Here is a 13,054-nt window from a genome sequence, read left to right as displayed (position 1 = left end):
AGTTACGACAAAGGGTAACATATTGCGTGCTCAGACTTTATAAGTCATGGACGCCACTGCAATTTATATTGCTTCGTCTGAGAAAATATTAATTGCAGAGGTCGGTATTGAAAATACGTTGTCCGATTCCATCTCAGCAAAATGTGTATCGGATGTAACCCTGAATATATACATTTATACATTATGAATAAATGACGAGTGGGTAGTATCAGTTGTTCACTCCTATGTGTACTGTAAGAATATAAGTCTGTTTGCTTGATAATTTAAAACTAACCGAAAAAGCACTATACAAACTACAAGTACCGTTCGGCTGCGTCCACTGATACGTCTGATAATGATAAACGTATATTGCTTTTTGATTTTAAAACTGTCTTTTTGCAAACTAATAGATTTACATAGGTATGATTTTTTGATAGGGTGCACTATTGGTATTCATGATATTAAATGCAGTTTGTTACGAAATAAACACCTATCACTAGAGTGTACTATTACTGTAACTGAAAGGTAAGATTCACAATACAAGCTAAGGCAATGCAGCGTAGATGTTAGCACTTTTTATTTCATGATCACGATAGACAACTGTTTTAGAAGGTTTTCAATGAATGGTTATTGTTCGCATCACGTATGGTAAACTAACAAAATTGATGTACACAAGTAAATGTGAATGGTTTTAATGAGATATTCGGCATGCATTTTTTTACTTCGTTTGCGTCATGAAGAATAAATGGACCATTTAATTAGACCACTTTGCTCCACTTTGCTAATTGGCGTGCATGGCAACTATTTTGAAAACAACACCCATCTAGCTATAGACTAAAATCAGACTTTTATAATCATTCGCGCATGCTAAGAAATCACTGTCGTGGTCTGGTTACCGAAAGCCTTGATATAACCTGGCAAAATTTACCAGTTTTGTCACGTCCGGCAATAGCACAAACTTTGGCTCTTTTGTCATATATAAGCGCATGGTTGCCTTCTCCTGGGCTGGTTGCCGTATCTTTACACAACACGGTGTGTCATATGACCATGGAACCACCGCACCACTAAAATAAAGTCATATCCCTTCAAACAAAGGTGTATCCACTGGAAATGCTCTATGTCTTGATCTTACAAATGATCCACTCCTTTCAGTTTCTTTTACATTGTATAGATAAGGTGGTTTTGCTTTTTTGTACATTTGCACATTGCAATATTTACAAGCGAACTGAGCTAAATAGTACTGTGGCAAGTTGACTCTATTAACATGATTCAAATCTCTGGGTATTTTGTTTCCCTGAAAAAATGGCGGAGGCCCCCAACTGTAGTCACGTGTAATGACTGTCTCGTTGACTCAACTGTTTATTTCGATTACTAATTCATAAGCAACCCTATAAGTCAGTTCATAGTGCCAAGTGCGCATGTGTATTGTAGTCTAAGATCAGAATTCAGGCCCCTGGCAAGTAGACTGACCAGCAGGGACCTTAGAATGTGACCTTAAACCACAATGCATCACGACTGCACATGCGCACTTGGGGCCGTGAACTTGCTTATCGCCACAGTACAGCTCAATTCGTCACATCGTTTGGCAAGTTTGCGGTTCTACAGCATTCCCAGGTCCACCATGGGCAGGCTCCCCTGGTGTCTGCAGACGATATCTTCCTCCACCTCCGCCGGGTGCCCGATTCCCGCCCCGTTCTGCGCACGGACCCGGATGCTGTACGTCATCCCCTCGTCCAGTCCCATCAGGGTCACGTGGGTCTGACACGTGTTCTTCATGAACGTCCAGGAGTTGCTGCCTTCCCATAATCCCTCTACAAGAACAACAAGACAGACAAGCAATGTTACTGATCTGGTGCGTTGGATCTATCAAATATAAAACTACAAAATGATTGAAATGTTAGAAGTGGTCGTTATGATAATCTCTGATAATTTCTTAATCTGAAATCGCGAATAAAATTCGGTCCCCCGAAGTGTCGCACTTACCGATAACATAAGTCTCCACTCTGGCGCCTCCATCCCAGTCAGGTTTCTCCCATGACAGACCTATGCTTGTCTCCGTCACCTGGGTCACCTGAAACATCCCATCAACAGTCAGTGGTTGAGAAATAGTGCTAACTACCATGCCTAAAGTTAGTAGATCATATTCTTGGTTCTGTTTGTTTACGGTGGCTTGCTAGCTTGATAACTCGGTAAGATAAGAAAGAATCGCCATGACCTTTGGTATGTAGATTCGTATTGAACTAATAAAGAAGCGGTTGCATTTTGGATACCCTATCGGTTTCTTTTGGAACTGAAGTAGAACGAAGGGATTGGGCAACCCAGTTTATATCTGGTGTACAAGGCATGATGACCTCATGTACTTCTAATTCTGTAGAAACAGGGTCTGGAGAAATTACCTCAAGGAATCTTGGTGGATCAGGCACCTCAACTGGATCGGCCGCCAAAGTCGGTGTAGTGGTTTCAGCCGGTACGCCCTCTCCATAGTCGTTCACGGCCGTGACCCGGAAGTAGTAGTGGTTGCCCTCGACCATGTTGACCCGGTAAGAGTTCCTCTGCACCTCTCTGTCCACTGGGCCCCACGTGCGTCGAGACTGTTCTCTCTTCTCAACGATGTAGTGTGTGACCAAGCTACCGCCATCCTTTAACACATAATACATTCGCATTTGAGCACTTTAGATAAGTGTACTAGGTCTTATATTAAAAGGGACAGTTACATTCACAGTGGCAAAGAAGGCAAAGCACACACCCTTAAGTGAGCAAATGACATCCACACGTAACACTTTACTTCTGTTCGGGCCTCGGCCTAAGGCACCGTTATTACCATACACTGTACTTATAAGCCTGTTGTGTTATTTGAGGGATAAGAAATAAGACGGTACCTTCTCTGGAGGATCCCAGTTGAGCACGGCCTGGTTTTTGTTGGCGTCCTTGACTCGCAGGTTGACGGGTGCAGAGGGACTGTCCAACACCTTGACGTTGAACGTCACCGTCTTGGCACCGACGCTGTTCTTAAGGGTAAGTACATATCTGAAACAAGAAAGAGATGTACAATTCAAGTCTTGTCGCGAGCCATAGATCACACAGACAAAGATAGTTTTTCAAGATTAAAAAAAGGTAGTTGCTATCGTTTGATATGAGGATCTATGAAATATGCTCGTCTGTCAAAGTTTAGTAAATGCTAACCGATCGAGTTTCACAATCAACCATTGAAAGAGAAACAAGATATCGACTGAACCGAAATCGCAGCACCTCAGAATGATCGCGCAGATTGGGACGTGTTGCTTATTGCACTATGTTGATGCCCACCGAGTTTACCACCTAACACGAATGAGTAACTAAAGAATGCAGACCTGCCAGCGTCAGTTCTGTCACAGTTCATCACCAACAGCTGTGTGTCCTTTGTCGTTGTGTCCACAGCAATGCGACCCTCACGCTCCTGAAGGAGACGGACCAACACACATGGTTATTCGGAACTGTCAACATACGGATTGTGATCCAACACAAAGAGCAACTCAAAATTTTCGGCCGTCTCTACGGCCCTTCTCAGGTTTGAATGACCAACCACTAAAGACACGTGACCTTATGAATACCTGACGTCAGCAATAGTCAATTTTCAGGAAGGTTGTAACAACGTCTCTACTTATTCTCCTGACGACGAAACGAATGTGTTCGTCTTATAATGAAATCATTCGTACCTCTTGCGGGATGGACCACGTGACCTCCGGTGCAGGTCTGCCGCCGACTCCCGCTTTGAGGTGAAGAGTCTCCCCAGCATGCACTGCCGTGCCGCGCGTCATCATGGGGTCCACATCCACTTCCGGTGGCTCAAGCCTGAAAAAGTTACCTTAAAATTATAACGTACTCTGCACATCCATACTTAGCTGATGCGTTACGTCGAAAGGCGGTTAAACAGGCTATATACATACAGATACTCGACGACAGTTTCATTTTTGAGCTTTGGATATTCTCATTTGGATAAGTCTCATTACCCCATTTTCTTTATTACACACGGGTGTTCCACAGGTCAAAAGTGCACAGTAGCATTAAGACATCGAACAGTTGTTGAGTAAGGTTATGACGTACCTATCCTTAGCCTCTACAGATTCATTGGTTTCCGTCTCCTCTCCCTGACCATACTCATTGACGGCGCTGACCCGGAACAGATACTCCTGACCCGGATCTAGTCCAGTCACGGTCATGTTGCAACCCTTGATGACGTCACAGGTGTGACACTTGCGCCACCCAGTTGTCGTATCTTTCACTTCCAGGACGTATCCCTGAATGGCAGCGCCTCCTGTGGTTGTAACCAAGTGAAATGTAACCATCTACCAATAACCCCAAAATGGACAATAACAAGTGTCATTTCAGCACTAGGGACAGATACATTGACTACACTTAAACTAAGGGAAAGAAGAGGTATCAGTCATAGAATGAAGCGACCAATAGTAACGAATAGGAAATAATGCATTCTTATAGGAGAAAAATTACCCCGAAATGATATCTATCGTCAATGCTAAATTAATGCTCAGCGTCCAATTGCAAGAGAGAAGGCAATTGTACATTACCTGTATTTGTTATTTGTACATGTATTTATCATTTGTAAGTTTTCTAGCTTTGTGACTTGTTCAAGACGAAGAGCAAACTCACCAGAAGACATATACCTAAAGTAATTTCTATGTGAATAAATGACTTGAGTCCTTGGATGTACCTTTGTCCTCCGGTGGCGTCCATCGCACGGTGGCAGAGGACCTGGTAGTGTCCAGTACGGTCACACTGCCCGGCGGCCCCGGCTTCCCGATGTTCCTTGCGACGACCCGACCCGACGACACACTGAACCTGAGCATAGAAACAGAGGGAGCATGGGGTATAGATTAGACTGTTGAATGGGAGAAAACCATGTAAAATCAAATCAACGTGTATGATACTGCTAACCATAGTTATCCGTGTGTAAATGGCTGTGAAGTTGTATTCTATAACTTTTATTTTGTATGATATCATAGAAACAGATAACCATGCGACTCTTACAGAAAGTCTTGCCCGCTGTATCACCAACCTTCCTTAAAGCAAGGTTCTTAAAGTAATAACTTGTACAGCTGACGCTTTCTCAAAATGAGAATAGAATTCTAAATTAATTTGCATAGTTTTCCGTTGCTCGACACAGAACCTGTATCAGACTGTATTCACTTACTTGCCCACCCCGGCCGCGTTCACTGCGGCGACTCTGAAGTCGTACTCCCCTCCCTCCACGGTGGGTACGGTGTAGATCTCCGTGGCGATGGGGTCCGTGTTGACCCGGTCCCAGCGCACGGACGTCCCGGTCTTCTTCTCCAGGACATACCCGATGACAGGACTGCCTCCATCGGCAGGAGGCGCGTTCCAGCGGAGGACTATCGCTTCCTTGGAAATCTTTGAAAAGATAATTCTCAACGGTTACATCAGAATTGTGTACCTTAAATTTTACGCGCATACGATCATTACTCCTTCTTCAGAAATGTCAACGACTTCATCTGTGTAGTTGTTTCTCTGGCATTACCTGTTATCATGTTTAATTAGTTTCCTGCCCCCCTCGATTCCCAGACCGCAAGCAGACAAAAACTATCGAAGCTTCAAAGCTAAATCATGGCTCCATGGTGTAGGTATTGGGCCCAGCAGTATGAAGGCCTAGAGCGACACCCTCGTCGCGCTATGCAAACCATTTCGTGCCTACGCCGCTGCTGTTGAAACATCATGCATGTTCCTTACGGTTATGATGTTCGGTAATGATGTTACCTCCATTGGCCTGGGCATGTCAGGTGCTTCAGGCGGCTCGAAGGTGTATTTTGCCTCCATCTGTGACGTGGTTCTCCTGTTGCTGACGCCGTACATGTTCTGCGCACGCACGCCAAACTTGTAAATCCTGCCGGCGATGAGCCTGGGCACGGTACAGGGCGTCTTACGGACACTACGGCACGCCTCCGTCCACTCTTTCTCCTGAGGTTCAGACAAAGGGAGGTGAAATCTTGTCTATAATACTGGTAGAAGTTTGACCAGTACTAACGTGAGTTGTTTTATGTCATCTCAACATATCTTATGGTACGATTAGACCTTTTTAAGAAATTCATAATAGACACGTAAATTCCTCCGACTATGTCACTGACCTTGAAGTCATACATTTCCACAACGTAGCTCGTGACCTCTGACCCGCCGTCGTCTTCAGGCGGACGCCAGGTGACTGTGGCGGACTCAGGGGTGATCTCGGTCACTTCAACATCTAAAGGGATCATGGGAAAAATACGTCACTGACAGGTTTTTCTTGACAACTGGGTTGGAGGTAAGCAATAAGGGCAGGTAAAAATATAGCAATTGGACTGTGTAAGACAAATGCTGATGGTGCCCGTCCTACACATTTTAAGCTAAAATGGCAGATGTTCGACTTAACTTGTTCTAAGAATTTGATCATATAGAAGGAGAAGTTGATTCACCTTCGGGTGGTTGTGGTCTGTCCGTTACCACCAGCTCCAGTGTCTCGGACGCCTGTCCCAGCTCGTTCTGTGCCATGATTACGTATTTCCCATTGTGCGCACGTTCTGCTGACGCAATGTAGAGCTCACAGGTTGGCCCCAGGCTCTTTTCTGTACTTGTTACCTACATCGTAGACCAATGACATCAATGAGTTTGATCAAATATTGACATTCGTACCATACAATAGTAAAAGTACAGAAAATAAGTTAAAAATCATATGTGCCGAACTGATTTTCAATACCTGAATGCATGTTGCTATATGAGATAGAATCATTCCAAATTTATGAAAATTGATAAAAGATGAATCTAGCTCGATTTTGCAATTGTATTTCTCGCAGTCACGAACACAAGAGACATTTGCGATGAAATCTTAGACAAAAGAGTGTGTATTTACTTTAGGCCACAGCAAGTAAATTTTATGGATGACATCCTCCACAGACTCCAAAATTAAGGAGATAGGGCGAAAAAAAAACAAGGTGGGAAAAAAAAACAAGATTCCTATATTTTCAAATTTTGAGATCATAAGTCTTGTTAAACAAGAATTGAGGCGACGAAATATGATATCATGACCAACAGGTCTTTTAGTCCTGTATTCAACCAATGAGGTTTCATATGTACATGTAATATAAAACCTCCTTGATTTAATGTAAACATGTCCTTGTAGATGTGTATACATCTCAATAGACTAGCTACAACAAATGCAGAAAAGAGCTTGTTGTACCATCATCTGAAGCAACTACACTGGGAATTCATATGCGATGAAACACCTTGTGTATACAGCTTAATTAACTAGCCCCCCCCCCCCCCATTATTTATATAATGTCCTTGCTAGAACAAATGCAGAAAACAGCTTGTTATTATACCATCATGGGCAGGAACTACACTGGATATTCATATGCAATGAAACACCTTGGACTGTCAACATTAAACTGTTCTTGAAGATGTGTATACAGCTCAATTAACTATAACAAACGCAGAAAACAGCTTGTCATACCATCATGGGCAGGAACTACACTGGGTATTCATATGCGATGAAACACCTTAGACTGTCAACGTTTACGACATATTTGCCAATTTTTGGCATGTTGACCACCGTTGGAGGGAAATGAAATCTCTTGTTTTTTATTTCGAAATCAGGCGAAAATTAATGAGCGCGCTGATGTCATCCATAAAAATTACTTGCTGTGGCCTTAGTTTAGATTTTCCTCACATAACTACCATTTGTTGTCGACTTTAAGACAAGACAAGACAACACAAGAAAAGAAGAGAGGGGTTCAATTGTTCTTACCCTGGCTCCGGGAACTTTCAGGATGTCAACTTCATCTTTGGTCCAGAAGATGGCAGGGCGTGGTTTCCCGGTGACATTGACGATGAGATGTACGGACTCTCCCGCCCGTAACCGCTGGGATGTCTTAGTCTTGGCGTCCACCTGCACAAATATTGAACCATTACTCCAACAGGTAAATCATAAGAGGTAAGAAAAGTATCTACTTTGACTTAATTTCAACCTAAAACCAGTTTTCAGCAGATTGAATGTTGCACCATGTAGCTGCGATATGTCATCTCATGTACTGTGCTGTATTAATTAAAATGTTTGCTGAATGAAGACAAATTTTTATTACCTGCACCACAGGCGGGCGTTCCTCGTCCTTCAGTACCACGGGTGGTGTGGGCTCGCTGGGTTTACTGACGACACCGGCGGCGTTACGGGCTGACACCCTGGAGTGGGGATTGGACATGTGCGGCATGTAGACATGTGTACTAAAATTTCAACCTCAAAGTCAAGGAGTCTGATATTGATGCATATGGGGGTGAGGGTGGGGTAGGATTGGGCAGAGGTGTTGTCGGATTAAGTTATTGAAATATTTCTCTCAGAATTACTTAATTACCTACAGGCGTCTTTAAGCAGGCAACATGGCAGACGCTTGATTACGCGTACGTCATTGCTACGTCACAGCCACAACATGCTATGATACGCCTGGAACTCTAAAGCTCGCCCGTACCTGAAGACGATGACCTCGTCTGTCAGCAGATTCTCCACAGTGAAGTTGGTGTCCTGCACGTTCGACTCGTTACAGCGCAGCCAAGTCTCCTCGGCATCCTTCATTTGACGTCGCTCGATGATGTACGTCACGATGCGACTTCCTCCGTCGCTAAGGGGCCTTGTCCACTTCAATGACACCGAGTTCCTGGACACTTCTGTAACCTGGGGGGGGGGGGGGGGGTACAAATCGGTCCATAATTAATTTAAGAATGAAAAGAGAAAACAACAGTGTTGGGACTTGGGAATAATGTCATATTTTGCAGGCCACAAAACAAATATGATATTGTTTCTCACCTTCAGTTCAGTTGGTTCGTCAACAGGATCGATGATCTCCACCAGCTCGGTCGGTCCGCTAGGGGTCCCCACTCCCGCGGCGTTCACCGCGCTCACCCTGTGCTCGTACTCCAGACCCTGGGAACGAACAGCAAGTGTGATGGTTTTAGACTGATATACCAGCGTGTTTATTGTAACTATTAGAAAACACACACAGATAAACGATGCACGAATAATGCATGCTTCTCAAAACAAACCAGGAGGCGTATGACAATGTTAATTAACTATGGAAACGGTGCATTGGATGGACTATATTGTGGGTTTTTTTCAAGGACAAGAACATGCGCCGCCATGTTGGTGTGTTAAAGGCTCGTGACAATCTTGATTTTTCCTCTTCCTCGACATGCCTCATGTTGGCCCTGCATATTTAGAAAATAGACACCAGAACCATATGAGTTTGGATTCGGTAAGGTCCGGTCGCCATCTTGGATCTAACCACACCACCAGCATGGCGGTCTCTTGTCACGTTTGAGCGCACTCACGGTTTGCGTGACATACCTTAACAAGCCCCTGTGAACGGATCTCTAGCTTCCTGACGGGAGTTTTGTTTACTTTGACCCAGCGGCGGCTGGACTTCTCACGCCGTTCCACAATATACCCTGAGCAAAAAAAAAATATATTGGAATCAAGTTTTCTATATACTAAGAGGTTGTTCTCACGGAGAATATTCAATTACAAGAATCTGGAGAAACCTCAGATAAAGGTTTCGGTCGTATATGCACTACTGACCTGTGATCTCTGACCCCCCGTCGTCTGCAGGTGGTCGCCATGCCAATATGATGGTTTCACCGGACGCGTCCAAGATCCGCACGTCTCGAGGGGAGGCCGGGATGTCGTAAGGGTTCTTGGCGACGATGACGTCAGACTCGATAGGACGTCCCGTGCCAAACCTAGAACAAAGCATATCTTTAGATCTTTTATCTCCATGAAAAATGTAGGTATAGTTTTGTGTGTGTGTGTATGTCTGTGTGTTTGTTTGTGCTTCCGGATATTATAATCAGCATACCTCAAGAACCTTGGATGGATTACGATGATATTTGGTATGTGGGCAGGTCTTGGGAAGACAAAGGTCAAGGTCGATTTTGGGCGCCCTGGTAGGTGACCTTGGTACTGCAGGAGAACTTCCGTTTTTTGTATCTTTTCACCTGGACTTGCTATGGACTTGGTGTTTTTGGGGCAGATAGCTTGTGATGGAAGGAAGGAGTGGTATCATTGAAGGTTCCATCACCATGAATGTGACTGACCTCAAACAGGCATTATATGATACTAGTATAAGTTGGGCCTTTATGACTTACTTGTTTTCGGCGCTGACCCTGAACTTGTACTCCCCATCAGGGATCAGTCCGGTCACGCGGATCGTGTTCCTCTGCACGTTTGTGTTCACGAACACCCAGGTCAACCCGAAACTGTCCGTCTTCTCAACAACGTAGTTCATCACCTGAAAATCACCAACCGCAAATGTGTCAATAAACACTTAACGTAGAGGTTGATGTAAGTCGTGCTAGATAGGAACAAGGAATGTGTGAACCAGACATTTGAGGCGTGGCCAAAAACTCGATACATGGTAAGAGCTCTTATAACATTTTCAACTCGATCGTAACGCTGCATGCATTATCGGCTCCTTCCTTGAGGTGTCGTCAAAAAAAGCACCATGTTACCTCTGCTCCCCCGTCGTACTGTGGTGCCGCCCATGTCAGCACGGCAGTTTCCGCGGTGACGTCACTCACGGTAAGTGGGCCCTTTGGGGGGTCGGGAGGACCAATTACCTCGATCTTGATATCAGCCTTGTTAGTCCCCAACTCATTAGAGATCTGAAATAACGGCGAGGACAATTCTGTTAAAAGGGAAAAGCGTAACAAATATCTTGATGGAATTTGGGGTACATGTACAACTGGCGCCCCCCCCCCCCGTGTTTAATTGCTGAAATTCATTTCATTAAAATTATTTCAAAATTTATTCTTATCATTTTTTTCTGGATGCAGGTCTGTCTCTAACAGTCTAAGATGTGTTAGTGTATCGCGAATAGCATCAAGTTGGTAAGTCGGAGGAAAATAAATGCTTGAATTACACCTAAATCCATGTTTGGGACCGCATCTTTGCTGCAACGCCATGATGCGGCTAGGAGTAGTAGCGTCCATTCGGGCCCTGAAGTGGGAAGCTGAGAAGTTATCAAACGTTGGCCAGGTGAATGCTTCTCAGGTTGTATTTCAAGAACCAATTGCCGATGTATTAGTGTAGTTGTGTCAATCAAAGTGCCGTTACCCTTAAAGTGTATACTCCCGCGTCCGTCCAGTCTGCACCCCGCACCTTTAGTACGGTGGAAATGGGGGTGTTCCGGATGCTGTGTCGGCCCAAATTACGCAACTCTTTGTTATCCTTATACCATGTGACCGTTGGTGGAGGGTCCCCGCTGATTGGAAGATCAAGTTTGATGTCATTTCCGGACTTGATGCGCAGGGTTTTCATGCCACCTGACATGATGATTTTTCTTGTTACAAGTCTTTAAAAATCTTTAACTTGGTTACCTGGGGCAAAAAGACAAGGAAAGTGATGTTTATACACTTAAACATTTTCTCACAGGAAGGATTCTCCAGAATAAACACACACACACACACACACACACACACACACACACACACACACACACACACACACACACACACACACACACATTCATCCATACATACACACATACATACATACACACACACACACACACACACACACATACACACACACATACGCAACACACAAAAAGAATGTCAAAACATTTCGGTTGCTTGATGAGTAAAACAATAGGTTTGTCATCTTAACCAATTTTGATATAGGCATATGAAATGAAAATGTTGATGCGGAAATCAAAACCATTGCCACACAGCTGTATTCACAGAGAGCAGCAGTTTTACTGATTAAGTAGAACTCGGCCGATATAACAACTTGATTGGGCTTAATTACAATGTAATGAGCATCGCGCCTGCTCATAACCTGGCTGTTTCATAACAGTGAAGACTATGAATCAGCTAAAATTTCCCACCAATAACGGGACGGTCGTGATACATAAATGAAGTTGAATCGTTGTCAGAGACCAGAATGTTCTACCGTCGTGTGGGTCTCTCGGCTACACATACTATCAAAACGACAAAAGCATGATCTACGATTGATCAGTCATATAACGTTAATAGGCAACTAAATGAGACAGAACAGAACGCAGACTCTTTCCCTAATAATTTTGTAATATCGAAAGAGTCGTTTGGGAGGGGGGTAAGAAATACACCATATATCATAGACCGATCCTCAAACATCTGTCATTGTCTATCATGACAGCGTCACAGGCTGCACGTAACATTTTGCTTTTTGAATCTTTATTTCAACGAAACATACAGAGAAACGCTCAAAATTCACATAGAGATACAAACGGCATCTTACCTTGTCGGTACTTGAGAACTTGCGCCGTTTGAATACCTTTCTCTGGGGACAAAAAGTCGCAGAAGTCGGAGTTAGCGGCCACACGGGTCGGCCCTGGGGACTGTACTGTGCAGCTGTTCCCCCGGGATATATATAGAGCGTGTGGTCATCACCAGTCATCCCGTTATGTATAGGCGTGTTACTAAACCGGTGAATCCGTCATTCCTTATAGAACATACATACTAGTATGTGGAGTCGTATCATCGCAATAGTGCAATTAAACATCTTTTCCAGGGCGCCCAGAACTTTCTATAGACTATACCCATTTTTCCTGGTAGTCTGAGAACGCATTTTGCGCAATTCGACTCATTTTCATCGTAATGATGTAGGCCATTGTGACCAACGTTATGGAATAAATTGTATTTCGTAGACCTCATCGGTGATGTGAGAGCACTTTTAAACCGCCAACCGCGAATATTAATTAATGTACTAAACAGATTGTTTTGTCCCAGCCTGGCTCTGAACCCTGAATACCATCTGTGAAGAGGCGTTTGGGTTGTCTCGTTTTCCCCTCCCCCTCACCATACATATCACATTCCACTACTGTATCATAACAGGTCCATTATGGTGGTGTCATAGAAGGAGTGTCATAATACATTATGGGCAAGGCCCTTCCTGTTCGTATTAGTCAGCGCAGAACGTGGCATACTGGCAATCATATAGAGTTGCAAAGACAGTCGGCCAAAGTCACCGATTTTGCTGTAAATGGTTATTGCGGTCACAGTTGCTGAC

The 13,054-nt window shown here is 44.0% G+C and overlaps 1 protein-coding gene and 1 long non-coding RNA gene across 2 annotated transcripts; both read right to left on the bottom strand.

Annotated features, from left to right (window-relative positions):
* Positions 1-539: 539 nt before the first annotated feature.
* Positions 540-12,413, bottom strand: LOC136444336 (twitchin-like). The gene is made up of 22 exons (XM_066441846.1): positions 12,284-12,413; positions 11,120-11,382; positions 10,516-10,668; positions 10,153-10,295; positions 9,587-9,747; positions 9,356-9,456; positions 8,819-8,935; positions 8,484-8,686; positions 8,103-8,199; positions 7,769-7,909; positions 6,441-6,603; positions 6,117-6,229; positions 5,749-5,949; positions 5,168-5,385; positions 4,688-4,815; positions 4,063-4,273; positions 3,675-3,810; positions 3,330-3,415; positions 2,859-3,006; positions 2,376-2,618; positions 1,963-2,050; positions 540-1,790 (listed from the first exon to the last, which is right to left on the bottom strand). The coding sequence occupies exons 2-22, from the start codon at positions 11,333-11,335 to the stop codon at positions 1,579-1,581; spliced, it is 3,279 nt and encodes a 1,092-aa protein (XP_066297943.1). The 5' UTR covers positions 11,336-11,382; positions 12,284-12,413; the 3' UTR covers positions 540-1,578.
* Positions 7,009-7,675, bottom strand: LOC136444438 (uncharacterized). Its single transcript, XR_010757267.1, has 2 exons — positions 7,521-7,675; positions 7,009-7,389 (listed from the first exon to the last, which is right to left on the bottom strand). It is a non-coding gene; the product is annotated as an uncharacterized lncRNA (long non-coding RNA).
* Positions 12,414-13,054: the final 641 nt, after the last annotated feature.

The sequence above is a fragment of the Branchiostoma lanceolatum genome, chromosome 1, assembly GCF_035083965.1.
Source record: "Branchiostoma lanceolatum isolate klBraLanc5 chromosome 1, klBraLanc5.hap2, whole genome shotgun sequence".
In the NCBI taxonomy this organism is placed as follows: Eukaryota; Metazoa; Chordata; class Leptocardii; order Amphioxiformes; family Branchiostomatidae; genus Branchiostoma; species Branchiostoma lanceolatum.
The sequence above is the reverse complement of the archived record's forward strand: the minus strand, read 5'-3'. Positions and strand labels throughout refer to the sequence as shown.

Bases quoted from the DNA above. Each gene is read 5' to 3' on its own strand.
- LOC136444336 (XM_066441846.1), bottom strand. From the start codon at position 11,335: ATGTCAGGTGGCATGAAAACCCTGCGCATCAAGTCCGGAAATGACATC. The intron at 9,748-10,152 runs GTAAGTCATAAA...GCTTTGTTCTAG, and splicing joins AGGGTCAGCGCCGAAAACAA to GTTTGGCACGGGACGTCCTA. The intron at 8,687-8,818 runs GTGAGAAACAAT...CCCCCCCCCCAG, and splicing joins ACGAACCAACTGAACTGAAG to GTTACAGAAGTGTCCAGGAA.